We start from the raw sequence: 23,326 nt of genomic DNA on the forward strand, positions 1-23,326 counted from the left end.
AAAATACCAGTGTTAGTAAAAAAACTTATAATGCATATTTAGTTGTGTTTTTTTGTGTGCAACAAAAGCATATTACACATCGGTTGGCTCGAATTCCGAATGGCGAGAATTTTTGTTGTCTGTTCCCTCGATTTCCAGCCATCGGGTTTTGGCTGTATATAAATCTTGGCCTATTTGAATTAAGGTTGTAACCTTATATTGGTATTTGTAATTGAAATTGTATTTTTGAGAAAAACATGCCACAACTGTTCATTTGTTTGTTACTTCACCTAAGGAATGTATAAAAGCCTGAAATCAGTGTAAGAAAAATTAATATACATAACAGAAAAAGCATACCGGTAACTGAGATTTTAATTCATGCAGGATAATAAATCATGAAACTGAAGTTCAATACATAACATAATTCTTACTATACATTTAATCAAATGCATACTACCAAATATTTTTTTTATATCATTATTGCAATAATGATGCCACATCCGATATAACCATTTCTTTCAAATCAGATTTCAGCACAGTTATGTCAAATAATCACAAAAGTATGTTAGGTTCTGTGCATCCCATAACCTTGCAGTGTTCCCCTAAATGTAACACTAGAATTCCCTGTGGGCTGACTAACAAAGGGTTCTTCATAATTTCCTTTATATGTTCACTGTCATTCAATTTTTTGTCCACCTTTTCTCAAATTCAAAGCATGTGTTCAGCCTGGGCGACATAACGGCTCAGCCAGGACATTCCTCAACATTCCGCATAGCTCAACATGGACATCGATCAGACATCTAGCTCTGTAGAGGTGTAAACAGTCTGCTCCTTGCACAAATGTTTAAAGCCTTCCTTCCTACATGGAAACCCTGCTAGCTATCATGAATGAGCTTTGGCTTGGTACTGAAAATGAACAAAAACTCTTTATGAAAGACATATCCTTTGATATGCCACTAACTAACATCCTTATTTTTTTTCCACCAGGCATGTTTTCAAATAGACTAAAAAGGAGTCTTGGCCATTTTTCATCTTTACTTTCAACAAAAAAGCATGTGGACTGCATGTGAAATGTCATTTGTCCATGAGAATCTACATAGCTACAATGAATGGACAATCTTTCACTCTTAACAGGCATCTAGAAATATGTCAGGTAAAAAAAATAGTGGTGTCACATGAACCCCCACCATTTACACATTGGGGATACCATATCTAGTGCGACATGAACCCCACCATTGACACATTGGGGATACCATATCTAGTGCGACATGAACCCCACCATTTACACATTGAGGATACCATATCTAGTGCGACATGAACCCCACCATTGACACATTGGGGATACCATATCTAGTGCGACATGAACCCCACCATTTACACATTGGGGATACCATATCTAGTGCGACATGAACCCCACCATTTACACATTGGGGATACCATATCTAGTGCGACATGAACCCCACCATTTACACATTGGGGATACTATATCTAGTGCGACATGAACCCCACCATTGACACATTGGGGATACCATATCTAGTGCGACATGAACCCCACCATTGACACATTGGGGATACCATATCTAGTGCGACATGAACCCCACCATTGACACATTGGGGATACCATATCCAGTGCGACCTTTCCCCAAAATAAAGCATCGGTAGCTAAAATAAATTAATTGTTAGGTAACCTGTGTGCGAACTTGGCAAACATGTCCCGCAGCTTTGGCTGATCCTTGCTGTTTAAGGCCCCTGTGCTCGAGCTCTTCCGGGATTTGCGAGACAATCCAGACACACGGCATCCTGGTTTAACTGCCTCTGAAATATTCAGTAAATAATGATTCAAATATTACAGAAAACTAGGGCTCGCAGTAGACATTGGGCTTGACTATTAGCAGCATCGCAGTTTAATCATTTGAGTTTTTTTAAGTGGACAGAAACCACGAAACAAAGACTTGTTTCTACAAAATCTGATTGTTAAATGGAAATTAAAGTGAATATGTGTGATAAGGCTAATCATAAGCATTAAATTTCAGTTTAATCATATTGTTCATAAACAAATTGTTGAATTCAGTCCTGACAAAACAATATTTAAATCAATTTCTTGCAACAAACAACAACCACATTTGTAGCATACCTGCTGCACATGCAGAGATGTATTGAAGTATAATAACAAATGTGCAAAAAATGGAAACAAGAGGCTATTCTGATGTTCAACCTTATTTTGGCTATTTCTGAGAGCTTATGGTCTAAACGACTGCCTAATATTTCAACATCTCAAACAATGTTTGATTGAAAAAAGCTTGAATTATGTTCGTGTAATTAGGGTAACTGTGGCAATTGGAAAAATTCAATGTCTTAAGTTTTCCTAGAAAATGAGGCAATCATTCTGAAAGTTTTTGGTCTGATGTAATCCATAATTAGTTCACTATTTACTGTCATAAACTTACTCTTCTTGACAGGTTAAAATTAAATTATTTAGTTGCATTACCATTCATAACACACACGGTCAAGAGAGCCCCTTTACCAATTGCTCACAAAGAGTATAGAAGTTCATGCTCAGGTCAGATAGATGAAGTAAATCCAAAGGAAAGCTCAACACCAGACGAAACAGCTCTCATATGTCTTATATACATTTGTTTAATTTTAAACTGGAGCACACAGTGAAATTATAATGTATGTATGTACAAAAAATGATAAGTCACTCTTTGAAATTAGTTCAAACATTTTTCTGGGTTCTTGCAAAATGGCAATTGCTGAAATGTGATTCCTATAACTGAAAATTAAACACTGGAAAAATACTACTTTATTTTTCTATATTTATGTACCCTTTCAAAGAATTCACATTTAAAAAGTATTGAGCATCCTTCATAAAAGCTGTTATGTGTGGCACAATTTAATTATTTAATGAACAGCAGGACATATCTAAACTTTTCTAGTTCTTTGTTTATGGACATTAATTTATTTAATTTCTATACTCTAATGACATTTAAGTCTCTAATAATTTGTCCAAACGATATATAATTGAAGAATTGAAATACAGGATCTACAATTATAACCTGTAATAAACCACGACAGAATTTTCAGTCAGTTTTTAATTAGCTTTTAAGTAACAAAAATGACTGCTATTTTTTTTAATAGATGATTTATGTTTGCTAAAACGCAGCTAGAACTGAAAATAGTACCAAAACATAGTAACATAGAAATCAAACATGGTGCATGACAAACAAGAGCTGTGTTCGTAAAACACAATGCCCCCTACTGCGCTGCTTTGAAGCCAATTATTTTACCTTTGACCTTGAAGGATGACCTTGACCTTTCACCACTCAAAATGTGCAGCTCCATGAGATACGCATGCATGCCAAATATGGAGTTGTTATCTTCAATATTGCAAAATTTGACCTTTGACCTTGGAAGATGACCTTGACCTTTCACCACTCAAAAAGTGCAGCTCCATGAGATACGCATGCATGCCAAATATCGAGTTGCTATCTTTAATATTGCAAAATTTGACCTTTGACCTTGAAGGATGACCTTGACCTTTCACCACTCAAAATTTGCAGCTCCATGAGATACACATGCATGCCAAATATCAAGTTGCTATCCTCTATATTGCAAAATTTTGACCTTTGACCTTGAAGGATGACCTTGACTTTGACTTTCACCACTCAAAATGTGCAGCTCCATGTGATACGCATGCATCCAAATATCGAGCTGCTATCTTCAATATTGCAAAATTTGACCTTTGACCTTGAAGGACGACCTTGACCTTTCACCACTCAAAAAGTGCAGCTCCATGAGATACGCATGCATGCCAAATATCGAGTTGCTATCTTCAATATTGCAAAATTGACCTTTGACCTTGAAGGATGACCTTGACCTTTCACTACTCAAAATGTGCAGCTCCATGAGATATGCATGAATGCCAAATATCAAGTTGCTATCTTCAATATTGCAAAATTTGACATTTGACCTTGACCTTGAAGGATGACCTTGACCTTTCACCACTCAAAATGTGCAGCTCCATGAGATACACATGCATGCCAAATATCAAGTTACTATCTTCAATATTGCAAAACTTGACCTTTGACCTTGAAGGATGACCTTGACCTTAACCTTTCACCACTCAAAATGTGCAGCTCCATGAGGTTCACATGCATGCCAAATATCAAGTTGCTACCTTCAATATTGCAAAAGTTATGGGCAATGTTAAAGTTTTCGACGGACGGACGGACTGACAGAAGGACGGATAGACTGACTGACTAACAGACAGACGGACAGTTCTAAAACTATATGCCACCCTTCAGGGGCATAAAAAGTTATGGATGACCTTGACCTTTCACCTTTCAAAATGTGCAGCTCCATGAGATACACTTGCATGCCAAATATCAAGTTGCTATCTTCAATATTGAAAAAGTTATGGCCAATTTTAAAGTTTTCAGACGGACAGACAGACGCCATATCTTTGAAATTTGACCTTGAAGGATGACCTTCACCTTCACCTTTCACCACTCAAAATGTTCAGCTCCATGAGATACACCTGCATGCCAAATATCAGGTTGTTATCTTCAATATTGAAAAAGTTATGGCCAATGTTTAAGTTTTCGGATGGACGGACAGACGCCATTTATTTGACATTTGACCTTGAATGATGACCTTGACCTTTCACCACTCAAAATGTGCAGCTCTATGAGATGCACATGCATGCCAAATATAAAGTTGCTATGTTCAATATTGAAAAAGTTATGGCCATTAAAGTTTTCGGACGGACGGACAGACTGACACACTGACTGACTGACTGACTGACGGACAGTTCAACTGCTATATGCCACCCTACCGGGGGCATAAAAACGTGACAGATATAATCGTAATATCTAAATTTACTTCTGATTTAGTTCATAATCAAGTTGCCTGAAACTATTTTTTAATTTATAATACCACAAAACATTCATTTCAAGATGACTAGTAACATTATTGAGAAATAGTTCTGCATGAAAAGTAGAGCAAGAACAATATATATCACCTTAAAACTAATATCTTACACTGTTAATATTTAGCAATAGACATACCACAGAATAACTCAGTTAAGTTAACCCCTAACAACTTAGATACATATTTTCACGCATTTGTAGTCCCTTAAAAAGTTGCATTTAATTTAAGACCTTTCTTAGTAGATTCAAATTTTTAAGGCTTCATCTCCAATTCTTAGATACTGATGAGCAACAAACAGAATAAAACCTGAACAGACTGCAATTAACTCGCAGGTTGTTGTGGTTTTATGCTGTTTGCATAAACAATTTTCACTTTGCCTAAGTGGGAAAGGGTTAAAAAATCCCTTTCATTTTTCATAACACTACTTATTGTATGTATATTCTCATAGGTTTAATTTTAGTTCAATTTGCAACAATAGTCAAAAATGTGAATTTTATAATCTTATAGATACTTTAGTATACAAATGGTTACTGTGACAACTAAATACAATTATCATTCATTCAATCCCCTCTACCTCAACTTATAAAATGAGGCTTTAAAAAATATGAAGAAATTAAATTTTACCTGGCTTTAGAGCTTTCTGGGCAGTCTTCTGCTAAAACAAAAAATTTTAACATTAAATACAAGGAAAAGCAGTAAAACGTTTGTTTTCGAAGAGATGTTTATGCGAGTGCAACATAAATGTTATTTATAAAGCTGAACTTCTTTTTTACACCAATATCAGCCCCTTACAATGGCAAAATAATCTTGTTTGCACATCTAATATAACAAGATGCGTTTGTGAAACACAATGTCCCCCTATATGATGTTTGACCTTGAAGGATGACCTTGACCTTGTGAAGGATGACCTTGACCTTGTGACGGATGACCTTGACCTTTCACCACTCAAAATGTGCAGGTTCATGAGATACACATGCATGCCAAATATCAAGTTGCTATCTTCAATATTGCAAAAGAATTCATAAAATAAGCGATTTGGGCCACATATATTTGACCTCTGACCTTGAAGGATGACCTTGACCTTGAACCACTCAAAATGTGCAGCTCCATGAGATGCACATGCATGCCAAATATCAAGTTGCTATCTTCAATATTGCAAAAGTTTTTAAAAAAATAAGCGATTTGGGCCACATATATTTGACCTCTGACCTTGAAGGATGGCCTTGACCTTGACCTTTCACCACTCAAAATGTGCAGCTCCATGAGATACACATGCATGCTAAATATCAAGTTGCTATCTTCAATTTTGCAAAAGTACTCATAAAATGAGCGATTTTGGCCACATATATTTGACATCTGACCTTGAAGGATGACCTTGACCTTGACCTTTCACCACTCAAAATGTGCAGCTTCATAAGATACATATGCATGCCAAATATGAAGTTGCTATCTTCAATATAGCAAAAGTTATTGCAAAATGTTAAAGTTGGCGCAAACAGACCAACAGACCAACGGACCAAATGCTAGTTGGAATTTCAGTTATTGGTCTGCCATGTGCAGAAATATAGGCTATTCAACCTAAAATTAAGGTTTGACTTACTTGTTTTTGTTAAGATTTTTGTTTAACATATATTTTTTCTTAATTATTCAAAAGATTTATCAATCAAATAAGTACACTTTTCTCCCAATTGTAGGAACTTATATTGATGCTGAAATTCCTAATTTCAAAAGTACATGCAAAAATGCTTAATTCCAATATGATGATAAAAACTTACTTTTGAATTGAATCCTGATTTCTCAGATTGAGTATCCTCCTCCTCGTCTGATTCTATGACAAACACAACTCTGCTTCCTGGACTCTCAGAATTGGCTGTACTTGAAATCTGCGAGCCCTGGACATTTGTGCTTTGAGACAGTGGCCAGTTTGTATGCCTCCCATTGACATTCACATCACCAATGCTTTGTGACAGTGGTGTAAAGAACTTGTTCAGTGTTCGTTCTTTTCTATCTGTTGCTGCATCTTCAGAGGAATTATTGCTGTCCATATCACAGTCTTGACTTAATGAAGGAAGGCTTGGTAGTGATTTCTGACTGCCAAGCTCCGATTGAATCTGAGAACACCCGCCCATGGAGTCAATGCTGTACGGGTAACTGTCCTTGGCAGGATCCATGCTTTGGCCCGAGTCACCAAGTTCAGGATTTTGGTGTTCACCAATTGAACCTGTGTCACTTAAACTCTGTAGTTCATCTATTGAATGTGAGGAATTTAAATTATGAGTAGATTCTGACCCAGTGCTATTATCAGTTTTTGAGACAACTTTTTTGAAAGGTTTTGACACTGACGGTGAAGATTCCAAAGATTCATGACTATTTTGCCGATTAAACTTAAAACTGGACCAACTGAATGCTGAATTTGAAGCCGGTGAACCTTTTGTACTGGAGGAAGGTGAATGTTTTGAGAATTTGAATGGTTTGGCAGGACTTTTGGCTGATTTCTTTCCTGATGCACTCATTGACTGCTCTTGTTTTGTTGATTTCCGAGGTGATGTGAAGGGATTACTAGAGATAGACACTGCTGTGTCAGACCCCTCATTGAGTGGCTTGGAATGCACTGGGCGATAGTCACCAAGGTTTTTTTGTACTTGATTTTTGTCGCCTGCTGCAAAAAACCTGAAAAAAAGTATTTTAAAAATCTGTTAATCAAATAGTTGTAGCAAAGCAGCAAAAAAAAAAAAATCTATTAAACCTGTCACGTATGAATGGCTTGAGTTGTCTCAAGTCAATATTAGTTCAAAGTCAAAGTTAAAGTCATGCAGAGCGATATGAGCTGATAAGGAACGGTCATAAGCACCCCCCCCCCCCCCAAAAAAAAATCACTATGCGGAACTCAGAATTTATATTTTTGTCAACTTTGAAAAATATAATCAAGGCTAGTCACAAGATATGTGATTATCTATTAAGCATGTGCTTGAACAAAATGTAACGTTAATATAATTAAAACTTAGTAAGTTATGAGCTGGACACAAACATGCCTCACTCCTGGCTTTTACACTTAAGGTAGCGCACCCCTAATGATTTCCCGGGATTTATTTTACGATCATTGCCGATCTTCAATGATTGGTTATTTCCGAGTGATGCATTTTATTTTTTTCAAACTTCGAATTTTTATATATGTCTACGTAATTCCTTTAGAATACATTATTTTCACAATAAATATTGACCTTGATCCAAATATCATCTGAAAAAAACGATTTCGCAATTTCTACAAAGATCGACGAGCCTTTTTACCTGTTTACTTATGGATATCTAATTTAAGCTTGCACTAATGTGAAGTTGTCGTGGCCGAGTGGTTAAGGCAATGGACTAGTAATCTTTTGGGATCTTCCCGCGCAGGTTCGAATCCTGCCGACATCGCATACTTTTTGCGACGTGTTTTATTTCTTTTAACGTAATTTGATTAAATACAGCATATAAGCTATGTTTATTTTTAAATATGATGAAATTTTTATGCACATCCTTCAATTTTTTAAATTAAAACAACGTTATGGCTTTATTGGTCGATTTAATGCTGAAAATACGAATGATGCATGTTGCATTTTTATTTTTATTTCAAAAAGTAAACGGTAACTCTGTCTATTTCTTGTTATTATTGCTGTATATAGTGTTTCTATAAAAACTTAGTTTAAAATATAACTTAAATGATACTATTTTGAATTTTATGACACTTTGTTTTTAACCGACCCAATTTTTACTTGGCTGAAATCACTTACATTTCATGGCGCTCTTCCATAGATAAAAATTTGTAAAAAATAAATGTCTGTAAAAGAACACTTATTTCATCTTGTTTAAACTTTTAACACCTTTACCGCATCTGTACACACCAACTGCATGCCCATATTTGGAAATTTGAATGAATTATGGAACTTTTATATACCCCAGGGGTGAAAATAAACTGGAAAAAAGCCGAGCGTGGGGGTGGTTTTGAAAAAATCGGTATATTTTTTTAAAAGCATGGAAAGCCTACCTACAAATTTGCATGTAGTTCAGTGAAATGATGCTGATTAAGAAAAAAAAAAAAAGTTTATATTTGGATATGTGCCCATTAGGGGTGCGCTACCTTAACCGTTACTATAAAATGTACTGTAGAGCATTAATGTTGTACTTGGCGATTCTTTTTTTTTAATGAAAAGGTTAAATTATGTAAATATTGTAAAAGACCTTGAGAAATTCCAGACAGGAAACTTGATCTTCATATCATCTATTGGGGAGCATGGGTGTTGAACCTTTTAGAATGACCTTGACATTTACCTTTGACATTGACACAGATGTTGTACACAACTGGCTTTTTCCACATGGAAATAATGTGTGGAAAGTTCAGTGTGTTTTTCCATTAAAATTTGGGACCGTTATTAGGCCCTATTCCCAATGGAAGAAAGTATATATTTTTCCTAATTGCGACCTAAAAATTCCCTATTTAAGGTTTCCCTAAAAAAAGTGTTGTTTTTTTTAGATCTGAACATTTAGTTTATCTCCCATCCAGCTCTATAAGTTCAATCTTAGTAAATATGATATTAAAAACACTCTTATTCTCAATTTTGAAGCATTTCTTAGCAAAACAGCAACAACATTAATTTCCCAATTTTAGTAAAAACACCGTGATTTTCTGCAATCCAAAAAGAAATTTCCCAAATTGTGAAAAAAACAACAACAGAAAAGTTATTTAAAATTGCTTGATTAATTATGCGGTTATGGTCCAGAGAGGCTACATAATGTCCACATTTGACCTTTAATTGTTAACTTGACCTTTTGCTCAAATCTGGTCTCTGATGCAACATGCCGTCACTAGTCCACTTGCTAATCATATTTGGTGAATTATTAAAACATGGCCCAATGAATGATAAAGTTACAAAGCAGACAAGATCCAATGGACAAATTTGTACACATAGATACACTGTACCAACATTGTGACATTTTTATCAAACTGTTTGAAAATGTCTTCAAAAAAGTCCATACTATGTATGCAAATGAAAATAAGCAAACAACTGGACAAAAGAAACAAGAAATGTGTTTGTCAGAAACACAATGCCCCCTACTGCGACGCTTTGAAGCGATATATTTGAACTTTTACCTTGAAGGATGACCTTGACCTTTCACCACTCAAAATGTGCAGCTCCATGAGATACACATGCATGCCAAATACCAAGTTGCTATCTTCAATATTGCAAAAGTTATGACCAAGGTTAAAGTTTTGGGACATAAAGACAGAATGACAGACACATACAATGACAGACAGACAGGCCAAAAACAATATACCCGGATCGAATAGCATAGAAATGCTTACTTTCACTACCGCTGATGATGGTTTTTGATATGATGGAAAACCTAGACATACTAGACATACTTAATGACCAAACCAATTGATCAGTCAATTTAAAGGCTATTCAAGATAAATAAGTTGTGTTGATTTGTTGTTCAATCACACAATATACAATGAGCTAGCTTTTTATAAAAAATATATGAGATACAGTTTATAAACATTCAATGTGTTCTAGACATACAAGTTTATACCTGCTCTTGACTTCCTTTGGCTTGGATGCATTTAAATTAAATCGGTATTTTTTGTCCGGTGACTTCAGTGCAAAGATATTTCTTGTGGGTGATTTAATTCCATTTTCCTTATTTTCCTCTGGTAGACTGGTGCACCTCTTTCTTGGACTGGTTGTGAGTAACTCTGGGTGAGCCTCACTTAGGGAATTGAAGAATTCTGGATTGGGTTTCACTTTCACAGTTGCTGTAATCAGTTCCTCTTCCTTTTCTTCTACATCTTCTTCAATACTTGATGGTTCACCAGTTTCTGAGAACCAATTAATAAATAATGACTGATTGCAGTTTAATGGTGCAAACGCCTAAGCTGAAAACCAAATTATCCTGATGGAACTTCAAAATGATGATGATATTAAATCAATACAGGAAAATGTGCCATATTTAAAATATTATGGGCTTGCACCTGAGTCTACTTGGTATATTGACAGTGCAAACCCCAAATAACACCATATTTATTATTTAAGACTTTGTGCCAATCATCCACAATAATGAATTCTGGGTGAACGCCATCAATTGCAACACTCCAACAGTAAATATTCCATTGACCCAAATGTTAATAAGTAAACAAATGCCCTTCGCATCTTTCATACACTTATATATTGAGGCGCCCATATTTGATAAGCAGTACTGCCAGAAACAGGAATAAAAGACAGAGAGAAACAAAATGGATGTAACATCTTTTATATGTTCTAGTAAAATGACTGGACTTGAGTTAAGACATGGTAGGACATTTTAAGAACACAGATACATTCGGGCTGTCAATTGTCCTAAATTTGAAATTCGGAAAATATGGTCCGTGGTCTGGGGCAAAAGGTCCACAACGGAGATAAATGGCAAGCCCCTGGGGAGTGGGGGGGGGGGGACCAACAGAGACCTAGCTTATTGTACATTTTATCCTCTTTCTAACTGCAATTTCATGTGTGTACAATGTGAAATATTATAAACCAGATCAGTCGTATCACTATATGTTTATGCGTCATTCTATAAAAATGTTATAAAGAAATTTGAAAATAAACTAAAATCGACAAACAATTCTGTATCTGAACACATATGCATGTTTTGCGCATGAAATAAAATAAGTAAGCATATCTTTTAGACTGCTGAAAATGAAAACCCGTAACCTAGCTAATACTTTAATAATACATAATTTGGCAGTGTTTTTTTTAATGAAATATTCGGCGTTATTCGGCCCCATTCTCCCATCCCTATAGTATATATTTTCCCCCAAATATTTGAAGAATTCCCCTCTCGGAAGTGTAATTCAATTTTAATCAATATTTCATTTAAATACATCTTTCCTTACAAATTTATTTACTATAATTTTCCTGAACTGCCGCATCCACGTATTTACTTTCTTTTAGACTTTACTCCTTTACCGCAAACCGTACGTCGTTCACTATCACGAATTTCGCTTTACGACATCTACCGCAAACCGTACGTATTCCACCATGTCGCAAAACAGCGAAAGCTATCGGAAAAAATTGACAAAAAATCTGTTTTAACTTAAAAAAAAATTGATATTCTGTTTAAACAAGCACAACTTAGTCAGTCTACTCTTCTTAAAATGCCGGCAGTGAAACATGAACATAACATGTTGATGAAAAAAAGAGCTGGAATAATGTTTTTCTCTCTATGTATAGTGTATTATAGTGTTAAAACTTGATTTTGTACTGTTACTTGCTAAGCATTGAAATTTCCCCTTTTTCCCCTTTGACGGGCGAATATTCCCCTCCTCAGGGGACCCGACCCCCTTCCCCCAAAACTGAAAAAAAACACTGTTTGGTTAACATATTGCTTGACAATATGCTATTTTGTGCTATACTTTGCTAATATATTGCTTAAAATTTTCAGATGTCGGACAATTGCAACATTTATTAGACTTGTAAGCGAAGGTTTCATCAGTTACCAATCAGAAATAGATAATGTGCAAAATTTGTACCAAGGGCAAATTTCCGGAATGCTGCACCATTATTTGTTCTCAAATGATTACGCAAACAGATTTGTTTTTGCCCCCCCCACCATTTTTTTTTTAAATCATATTAACATTAAGCTAAAAACAAGAGCTGTGCTTGTGAAACACAATGCCCCCAGTGGCCTTGACCTTTGACCTAGTGACCTCAAACCATGTTTGATTGTAGATCTCATTGAGATGCATGCACATATGAAGTTTAAAGAATATAGACCCAAGAGATTTCATTTTATGAGCAAGGTTAAAGTTTTGGAACAGACACATACATACAAGACAGACAGACAGGCCAAAAACAAAATACCCCCTGATCATTCGATCTGGGGGCATAATAAGCCCTGGACAGGTCAAATCTAGATTTCCTGAATAATCCAGACAATTGACACCCCTGCACATTCACTTGCAATAAAATAACTATCTATTAACAATACAATGCATAAAAAGCATATTACCATCTGCGGCTGCAAACATAAACCTATGCAGGTCATCGTCAATGTCCTCTGATCGTGTTTTCTTAGTAGCAGGACTCACATCTCCATACAGACTGGACAGCTCTGTATCCGACCGCACATCCTCACCGTCCTCTGCTGAAATACATATGTGTCGCGTTCTGAGAAAATGGGGCTTAATGCATGTGTGTTAAATGTCGTCCCAGATTAGCCTGTGCAGTCTGCACAGGCTAATCAGGGAAGACACTTTCCCCTTTTAAGACATTTTTCGTTTAAATGAAGTCTCTTCTTAGCAAAAATCCAATTTAGGCGGAAAGTGTCGTCCCTGATTAGCCTGTGCGAACTGCACAGGCTAATCTGGGACGACACTTTACGCGCATGCATTGTATTCTCTTTTCACAGGACAAGGCTCAGATAGACATGAGCAGCGCTTTGGGAAAATGGGGCTAACGCGTGAGCATAGTGTCATTTGCTTGGGCTAATCAGGGATGACAATTTTAACTTTTACAGACTTTCTTGTTTAAAGGAAGTCTTTTCCAAGGGAAAATCTAGTTTAGGAGGAAAGTGTTTTTTCCAGATTGGCCTACGTTAATTAAACAGGCTTATCTGGGACCACACTTTAGGCACATGCATTAAGCACAGTTTTCCCAGAACAAGGCTCAAAACTCAAATGTTTTGCATGTACCATAAAGTTGGATAACTCTTTGTTGAGCACTCACGAAGGAAACTACATTTTGTAATAATAAATTAAATTTATTTTGCATGCTAGATGTCAATTTTAATTATTAAAAGTGTTGGCCATTGTCTTCATCAGTAGTATAAACTATAAACATAAATCATAGAAGTGACATCAACACAATTGATATCATGTAGTTTGGAGAAATCCTGCTGACGTATTAAAGGGGCCTTTTCAAAGATTTTTGCATGTATAGAAGTTTGTCATTAAATGCATTATATTGATAAATGTAAACATTGGATCTAAAAAGCTCCAGGAAAAAAAACAAGAATAAAATTAAACAAAGAAAAAAAAGTAACCTAAACTGGGCTCGAACCACTGACCCCTGGAGTAAAAGTGTATCGCTTAGACCACTCGGTCATTCGTGCTCATACAATGAGTGATGTATTTTATACTTTATATAAGCAATCCTCATAGTATCACAAAATATAACGACGACAACAGAACTCTCCAAAATATTCAATCGTTTTTCCATTTACCAAAACGTGAAAAGGACAATATACAAAGATGGCTCACAGGTGATACAACAGCCTATAAGTAATGTAACACTTCATTTACCTTCTCTAACCCGTTTTCTCGGGCTCCGTCTCAAGGAGGCCTTCACTGCAATCTCCTTCCCTAGTAAGATGGGCCTGTCTGGCATCTGGAAGTGTGGGGATAGTAAAGTATGATGAGCCTGCATACAAAACTAGATCTTTGACGGACAATACTGAAACTATTTGCCACATTAATGTGCTTTAAATACCTTACATCCCCCCATCCACCCCAGAACATTTGTAACAAGAGATTGCCAAGCAATATGGTCCCCTACCGGTGAAACTCCACTATTGTAAGATTTTTTGTATATATATATAGTTGTTGCCATAGCAACCAATATTCTTTGCGCAGGAACAAAATGATGTGCATAATCTCCGTATTTCAATCTATCCATGTTTCAAGTTTCATTAAAAAATATGAAGAACTTTTTTATCGCAGGATCCAGAAAAGTGTGACAGACAGACTGACGGACTGACAGACAGAGTGCAAACCATAAGTCCCCTCCGGTTTCACCGGTAGGGGACAATAAATATTGCAAGATCACGATGCCAACGTAAAAATAAGTAGAATAGCTGGAGTATATCAAAGCTAAATCAGACACATGTCCTAACCTTTTACCACTAAGATATGTATTTTTACGCATTTGTAGTCACTATGAAAGTTATATTTCACTAAAGACCTTTCTTACTAGATTCAAGTTTTAAAGCCTACATTTCCAACCTTAAGATACTGATGAGCAGCAAACAGCATAAAACCTGAACAGACTGCGAGTTACTTGCGGGCTGCTCTGGTTTTATGCTGTTTGCACATAGCCATTTTCACTTTGCTTCTAAGTGGGAAAGGGTTAATATTAAACTTTTATTTGACAATGTCTGTCCTTGCCTTTCTATACCTGAACATCATGAAGTGCTGCCCTGGGTTTCACACGGTAACCACGACTCCAGATACTATGCAGGTGTAACATCTCTGGTTTCTTCTTATTGTACTTTGCCTGAATATGTCGTGTTAAATAATGAACCAACCAATGTTCATTACTAACTTTAGGATCATCAACAATAAATTTGCTACAAATCTGATCACATGATTAGATTCAGTGCACTTCAAAGAGCAAAAATTGCCAATAACTACCTGTTTTTTTTTCATGTTTAAATTTTAGCCTTTATTCTCACACTCCTGGTTAAAATTTTCTGATAAAAACACAATTGAACTTAGCTTCAGTTTTTGAAACGCATACATGGCACACAAATATGTGAATGTATTTGTTAAGATTTATATGATACAAATTTGTTATCATTTATAGTAAATATAACAAGAGCACCGCCTTGCGGGTGCAGACCGCTCATCTATTTTCTTTTTAAAGGTGAAGGGACTCTCATTTTCAATCACAAAGGAGGGAGGGGTGGAGTGAAGAGCGGTGCATTGTGTGGGGGTGTGGACATTTATTACATTTTCTTCCAAAAATGCGAAAAAAAGGAAAAAAAAAAAAATCGAGGGGGGGGGGGGGGGTGGGGATTCTTGGGTGCGATGGTTGGACGGTATTTCAAACATAAAATAATAAAAATAAATATTTGTGTTTTTTAACCGTTTCATAAAAAAAAAATGGGGGGGGGGGGGGCGAGGTGGGGGGGGGGGGGGTATAGTGTGAGGGTGTGGTGGTAATTTGTGAGATGATCTTAAAAAAAAAAAAAAAAAAAAAAAATAGGGGGGGGGGGATTCGGGTGGGGTGAGGGGGGGGTGGGGGGGGGATTCTTGGGTGCGATGGTTGGACGGTATTTCAAACATAAAATAATCAAAATAAATAGTTTTGTTTTTTAACCGTTTAAAAAAAAAATGGGGAGGGGGTGGGGTGGGGGGGGGTATAGTGTGAGGGTGTGGTGGTCATTTGTGAGATGATCTTAAAAAAAAAAAAAAAAAAAAAAAATAGGGGGGGGGGTTGGGGGGGGGGGGGGCACGGGCGATGGTTTGGGTGGAGTCTATTGTGGTATGTCAGGTAAGAGTAGTTTTGTCAAAGTATCAATCAAATCTAATCATAAATAAAGAAGTTATGGCAATTTTAGAGAAATTTAATAATTTGACCTTGAGAGTCAAGGTCATTCAAAGGTCAAGGTAAAATTCAACTTGCCAGGTACAGTAACCTCATGATAGCATGAAAGTATTTGAAGTTTGAAAGCAATAGCCTTGATACTTAAGAAGTAAAGTGGATCGAAACACAAAATTTAACCATATATTCAAAGTTACTAAGTCAAAAAAGGGCCATAATTCCGTAAAAATGACATCCAGAGTTATGCAACTTGTCCTTTTACTGTACCCTTATGATAGTTTGCGAGTGTTCCAAGTGTGAAGCAATATCTATGATACTTTAGGGGTAAAGTGGACCAAAACACAAAACTTAACCAAACTTTCAATTTTCTAAGTATAAAGGGCCCATAATTCCGTCCAAATGCCAGTCAGAGTTACATAACTTTGCCTGCACAGTCCCCTTACAGTAGTTAGTAAGTGTTGCAAGTATGAAAGCAAAAGCTTTGATACTTAAGGAATAAAATGGACCTTAACACAAAACTTAACCAAAATTTTCAATTTTCTAAGTATAAAAAGGGCACATAATTCTGTCAAAATGCACGCCAGAGTTATTTAACTTTGCCTGCCCAGTCCCCTCATGATAGTAAGTAAGTGTACCAAGTTTGAATGCAATAGCATTGATACTTTCTGAAAAAAGTGGACCTACACGCAAAACTTAACCAAAATTTTCAATTTTCTAAGTATAAAAAGGGCACATAATTCAGTCAAAATGCACGCCAGAGTTATCTAACTTTGCCTGCCCAGTCCCCTCATGATAGTAAGTAAGTGTACCAAGTTTGAATGCAATAGCATTGATACTTTCTGAGAAAAGTGGACCTAAACGCAAAACTTAACCGGACGCCGACGCCGACGCAGACGCCGACGCCAAGGTGATGACAATAGCTCATAATTTTTTTTCAAAAAATAGATGAGCTAAAAATAATTTCACAATGTCAATCCCTTAAATGAATTCCAGGAAACATTTCCATACCTTTTTTGCTGTTTTACCAATAGCCACAATTTGGTATGAAGACTGAGAACATTACAGAAAAACGTCATAATAAAGTAAAATCTTGTATAACCTACCACAAAAGTATCAGGATCAAAGTCTGCAAACTTGTCCCCAGTGTAGATATTGATGTTTCCAAGGGCAACCTGCAGAGCCCTGTTATCTGACATGTAAGCCCCAGCATAATGCAGACAAGAGGGGTCCACATCTGGGGCATAAGGGGTCAGAGGTACCAGCTTCCGTTTCAAGGGGTCAAACACCAGCTGATAGAGGAAAGTGTTGTTTGCTGCTACAAAGCCATCTATGTACTCTTGCGGAACTGTGATGTTTGATTTCAGGTAGGTAGATAGCTTTTTCAAAAGCTGGAAAATTTAATAATGTAGAATAAATATGCAATTTAACACTTGAACTTTTAGCTTAATCTTTCTAAAAGGGACATTTCCACAGTATATCCTCCAAATATTGAAATGAATTAAGACAATTCATATTTCCACTTTCCACAAATACCGGTTCACATTCTTATAGAAGCAAACATACATTAAATATTATTACCAAAAATGTATAGAATACGAATGTACACATTTCATGTTTTTTAACGGTTCCAACCTGATTCAAACTCATCATTTCAAACAGAATTTGTCAACACTATACAGTCCAACCTGATGTATCGATCATCTGCCTTCAGCTGTCAGTCAAGATCCCCCACCCCTTACGAAAATTGTTCTATATTACACCTGAGTATACAGGGCTTTTCATCAGGAAATTGGGAAGAGGCCCTAGCCTTTCAAATTGCGAATTTTATGCGCGATAACTGCTCAGTTTGGGAAGACCGTGTTTTTAAAAGTTTTTGAAACAGATTCATTGTGCAGAAGTATTAAAAGACACATTGTGGTGCATTGTTAATCATATTAGAGCTCATTTCTTTCAATTTGGGAGATGCCCAATATGTCTAAGAAATTTTTTTTTTTTTTTTTACAATTTGGGAAATTCCTCTATCAATTTTGGGAAAAATGACCTTATTTCCAAATAGCCGAATTTCGGCCTCTGTTATATAAGGGTGAAAAGCCTTGGTATAACTGTCACCTGTCTATAGCCGCCAACGGCCATTAAATTTCACTCCAAAATTCATTTTCACCTGTTTACAGAGGTAACAAGGCAGTCATTTTGAGGTGCCAAAAGTAAACACTCAAATCAATCTACGTTGTTTACTCTTACTGTAAGAGTTAAGTTACACCTGACGTCATATTGTCTTTTGTGATACTTTTTTGTGACTTATGAATATGATGGCGAAACAACCTTTAATAGGATGAATGCAACCCACTGTGAAAAAACAAATAATAGGTAGTTAAGAAGAATGGTCGTTTTTGCATGAAACATGTGCAAGTAACAGCAACAATGTGCATTGGTAGCATTCAGCGTCGGCATTCAGCGCCCTAGCATGAGCACGTGTCATTATCAATAGATCTGTATCGCTGATGTCAACAACACTTATCTGGCCAACCATCTAAAGTTTGGTCACCTGAGAACTGCGGTCACCTGTCTACAACGGCCACTTTGGCCTTTTCCCATGACTGACCCGACCACTGTTCTAAGGTTGGACTATATTACCGTTATTAACATGGTGCATTTGAATAATTGTAATTTATTAATATTTCATTTAACAATTTCTCTGATACTAAAGACTTTCTAAGTTAAGTAAGAAAATAAATAATCCCATTTTCTACCTGTTCAATGTCACTCTGGCGTGCAATCTTGAACACCTTGTTCGCCTTTGCAAGTCCGATACCAGAGAGAGATGCAAGGTAGTCGCACCCAGAGAGGATACACAAATAGCGGAACTTGTCAAACGTGTATGTATCCGTCTGTATCTCCAAAACCTCGTTGAGTCGTCGCTGCTCTATCAGAACGCCGTTTCCGGAGTGGTCCATTTTAAACAGGACCTGGTCAAATAAAATTAAAATACTAAGTTTCTTCATTTAAAAATATACAACTTATCATTGTCATTTTAAGTTTGATAAAGGTAAAGTAAAAGTTGAAATTAATTTGCCGATCTATTCGTATGCCATAACCGAGGTGATCCATTAAAAAAACAACACTTTCTTACAGGAGACAAAGTAGATATCAGTTGTGGAAAAACTTGCTTAAAATAATAAAAGCAGAACATTGCACCTTCTCACAGCCAAACAGCAGCAAGTCTGAGTCCTCTGTAATGATGACCTGGGCGATTCCTATCTTGTTCAGATATGCAAGCTGGGCATCGGCTTCGTATGGCGCAACTATGCAGTCCACACCACGGTCACGGCATGCCTGGAATAGTAATGTAATCAATGCATAAGATGCATGGGGGGGGGGAGGTGTTTGAAATTGTATCTTTTTAAAACAATTAGTCAGATGGATATTTTAAATTTCATGAATATCATGTTTATGATGTATTAAATATATTTGCAATTTATATTACTTTTTGCATAAAAATATGTTATACATTTTTTTTAATAATATTGCTGATGCTGCATAGCCAAAATGCATATTTTCCATATTAATTTACTTGGCTCTTGCCATTAAAAGCATTTTTAATAAATTTCATCTCTGTACACTAGTAATGCAGATATGTAGCAAAGTCAATATTAATGAACATAAGACCGTGGAAACAAAGATACGTAGTCCTCACATTCATGAGTTCCAAGGCCATCTCAGGTGAAATGTCAATGCATCGCTGTAAGCACTCTCGGGCTTCCGCACGCTTGCCTTCTCTCAAAAACTGAGCAGCCTTCTTGCGATTCAGGTCTCTTTTCCTATGTTAAATTGAGACTTTGTTAAAAAAATAATCTGTCTCTGAAATATTTGTCTACATTAAGTTATATTTCTCAAAGATATTCTTATGCTGACATAGCAGGAACATATATACTTTATTCAATAACAGTATGTGTCCCCAAAATTGTCATTTATAGAAGGCCTTCATGTTAAGTTCTTTATTTCTATTTCTTATGCAAATTTAAATAAAACACAATTAAAAACAAGGGCTGTTTGTAAAACATGCATGCCCCCCATATGGGCTGTCAGTTGTAGTGGCAGCCATTGTGTGAATACATTTTTTGTCACTGTGACCTTGACCTTTAACCTTGTGACCTGAAAATCAATAGGGGTCATCTGCCAGACATGATCAATGTACCTATGAAGTTTCATGATCCTAGGCCTAATTATTCTTGAGTTATCATTAGGAAACCATTTTACTGTTTCGTGTCACTGTGACCTTGACCTTTGACCTAGTGACCTGAAAATTAATATGGGTCATCTGCCAGTCATGATCAATGTACCTATGAAGTTTCATGATCCTAGACATAAGCATTCTTGAGTTATCATCCGGAAACCATTTAACTATTTCGAGTCACTGTTACCTTGACCTTTGACCTAGTGACCTCAAAATCAATAGGGGTCATCTGCCAGTCATGATCAATGTACCTATGAAGTTTCATGATCCTCGGCGTAAATTTCTTGAGTTATCATCCGGAAACCATTTTACTGTTTTGAGTCACTGTGACCTTGACCTTTGACCTAGTGACCTGAAAATCAATAGGGGTCATCTGCCAGTCATGATCAATGTACCTATGAAGTTTCATGATCCTAGGCGTAAGCGTTTTTGAGTTATCATCCGGAAACCATCTTGTGGACGGACGGACCGACCTACCGACATGTGCAAAACAATATACCCACACTTCTTCGAAGGGGGGCATGAAAATCAAACCAATTTATGGTTTAGTTTGAATAATCAATTACATACTCTCTCCTAGCCTTTTCCACAGATTTCTTTGAAGGCAGATGACCACCATCAAAGACCATGACCGGCTTGATGTTCTTTGAAAGGAGATAGTTGATGAACTTCATGCAGTAGTAAACGTATCTGAAATTGACAAAGCATATATATATTTTAAATTTTATATTAAATAGTGTAAGGGATCATGGATAAGGCAGTGTTAGGAAACACTGCGGCCAAACACAATTTCCTTTCCTCAAATTTGCTTATTTGTTGCCATTAGCTGTTTTGGAAAGTGACAGGGTGAGCCACGAAGAAGAAATTTAATAATAAAGCTTGCTTGATTAAACTGCTTATTTCTAAGGCCAAGAAAAAATAATGTTGTGGTTCAGGTTACGGGCCAAAAAAAATAAGGAAAGGTAGGTAGGAAAAACATTTTATTTTTTTTATTTTATTTTGTTGAACCGCTTTTTTCCCAATACAAAAACCATTTTAACTGCTGATTAGTATGAATGGTCAATTCATGGGTTCAACTTGGCTGGATAATCGTCGCACTTTATGCATTTAATACGTAAAGCGCCTCGCCGATGAGGTTAACGGTGTGCGCGTAAAAATCGCACTCAGTTAAAAAAGTTGGCGTGGCTAAAAAACGTTTCTCAGGAACAGTTTAATTTTTCCGCCATTTTTTTTCTTTTGGCTTTTAATTTTGAATTAAATGTTGTAGGGTTGCAACAAAATAAAAGGCTCAGTCAGGGAACCTTAACCACAACATTATTTTGTTTTGGCCTAAGGCTGCTTACTGATCTGTCTTCTCTCCCAGAGCTAATTTCTCTGCACATGAGAATGCCCCTTTATGCAGCCAGCAGTAGGCGTCTATGGCGACAGTACATCCCGCAAACTGTGACACGTTCACCGGCTGGTGAATCTTCTTCAGGAATGGCAATAATCCCTGGATACCCATGGCCTACCACCTGTAAAAAACGTGAAACATTTTCGAACAGGTGTGGGTATTTTATGAGCAACATACATGAGATACATGTACCTATCAAATCAGTGAGCCATAAGGACACACATTTCAAATTTGAAAGAAAACCAGTATTTTTTCCAAAAAATATATTTCATCTGGTACTTTCTGCACAGATAATAATTTACTGAAAACAGGGGATATGCATTAAATGTTCATCACAATTAGCATCCATTGATAACTTGAACTGTGGTTCCAATTGACCTTTGAACTTAATAACAATCCAATTTATTTAACTGTGTGGACATAGGCAGAATTCAATGGCAGGGCCTTTTTCTTGACTTTGTGAAAAAAATGCGTTGCAAACTTTTCAAAATTTCCATAGTTATAAATACTAGACTTTTGAAATGTGCATGTCAAAATTGTAAAATGGCCGTCCACGGACCTTCTCTAAGGAGAAAAAAAGCCCTAAATTGCAACTTAAATTTTAACAATTTAATAGTTTGCAAATAATTTGTTTAACAATGTTGAACAGTTCATGACTCATTTTTTCACAAAATGAGGATGCCAAGGCTGCTTCAGAAACATGGGGAAAAAAGCCTTCAGAATAATTAAGCCAAATCTGGTAAGTCAAATTTTCCTTTCTTTGCAATCAACTACACATAAAGAGTTCACATTGTGAAAGCTTTGGCAAGACTCATGCAGAAGTTAAAGATGAGTTGAAAACTCAAGCTTCAGGACAACTAAAACAGACGAAGTGCCATGCATCACAGCCAATATTCTTTTCTTTAACTTTTCAAGATCATTTGAAGACTACACATTAAGGTTACAGAACATGATAGTGTGTCAGTTGATTTCAAAACACACAGTCTGAGTCATACTGACGAACAATTACTTATTTATTTTAAAAAAGTCATTTATTCAAATAATTGCTGACAAAAGTTTAATCGTTGGAAAAGCCATGGTACGACGGGTTCCGGGTACGACTGAGTATAAACCGCGAAAATGCATTACACCAAGAAATGGTTAACAGCAAGTTGACAGCAGCCTTTTGAAAAAATGATACAATGCCGTTACTTGTTTGATACATACAATACGAGATAGGAATAGTGAAGACCTTCACCAAAAATATTTTATTAAAAGATTCATTTACTGGAACTAAGAACAAATTCTGCGCGCTAACCAGCTTTATTTACATCATATCTGCGAATTAAAACTCGTACAAAAAAGATTTCATAGATTTACACTGTTGCATCATGTTCAAAAACACATGTTAATATCAAAACATAAACGTCAATTAGTATGTGAAATTAAACGTCAAACATTTTCAAAAAGTATACAATA

General features: G+C 36.3%; 1 protein-coding gene and 1 non-coding gene across 6 annotated transcripts; one reads left to right on the top strand and one right to left on the bottom strand.

Moving 5' to 3' along the window:
- Positions 1 to 333: 333 nt before the first annotated feature.
- LOC127874740 (exonuclease 1-like) lies at positions 334 to 23,199 on the bottom strand. Of its 5 annotated transcripts, none has more exons than XM_052419291.1 (15): positions 23,136 to 23,199; positions 21,819 to 21,989; positions 21,046 to 21,165; positions 19,936 to 20,059; positions 19,437 to 19,574; positions 18,992 to 19,207; positions 17,345 to 17,629; positions 15,093 to 15,191; positions 14,222 to 14,306; positions 12,931 to 13,065; positions 10,477 to 10,762; positions 6,684 to 7,578; positions 5,533 to 5,563; positions 1,668 to 1,794; positions 334 to 885 (listed from the first exon to the last, which is right to left on the bottom strand). In XM_052419291.1, the coding sequence occupies exons 2-15, from the start codon at positions 21,977 to 21,979 to the stop codon at positions 855 to 857; spliced, it is 2,733 nt and encodes a 910-aa protein (XP_052275251.1). In that variant the 5' UTR covers positions 21,980 to 21,989; positions 23,136 to 23,199; the 3' UTR covers positions 334 to 854. The 5 variants fall into 5 exon arrangements, with proteins under 5 accessions (XP_052275251.1, XP_052275252.1, XP_052275254.1 ...); XM_052419292.1 differs by having other exon boundaries at positions 23,166 to 23,181; XM_052419294.1 differs by having other exon boundaries at positions 12,931 to 13,062; positions 23,075 to 23,179.
- On the top strand, positions 8,241 to 8,322 carry Trnat-agu (transfer RNA threonine (anticodon AGU)). The gene has a single exon. It is a non-coding gene; the product is annotated as a tRNA-Thr (tRNA).
- Positions 23,200 to 23,326: the final 127 nt, after the last annotated feature.

This window comes from Dreissena polymorpha, chromosome 3 (assembly GCF_020536995.1).
Source record: "Dreissena polymorpha isolate Duluth1 chromosome 3, UMN_Dpol_1.0, whole genome shotgun sequence".
NCBI classification, from domain to species: domain Eukaryota; kingdom Metazoa; phylum Mollusca; class Bivalvia; order Myida; family Dreissenidae; genus Dreissena; species Dreissena polymorpha.

What these genes read in the sequence shown, in the direction of transcription:
- LOC127874740 (XM_052419291.1), bottom strand. Translation starts at nt 21,979, where the DNA reads ATGGGTATCCAGGGATTATTGCCATTCCTGAAGAAGATTCACCAGCCG. An exon ending in TATGTTTGCAGCCGCAGATG is followed by an intron (nt 10,763 to 12,930) that starts GTAATATGCTTT and finishes ATTGGTTCTCAG; the next exon opens with AAACTGGTGAACCATCAAGT. An exon ending in CCAAAGGAAGTCAAGAGCAG is followed by an intron (nt 7,579 to 10,476) that starts GTATAAACTTGT and finishes ACTTTTTTTCAG; the next exon opens with GTTTTTTGCAGCAGGCGACA.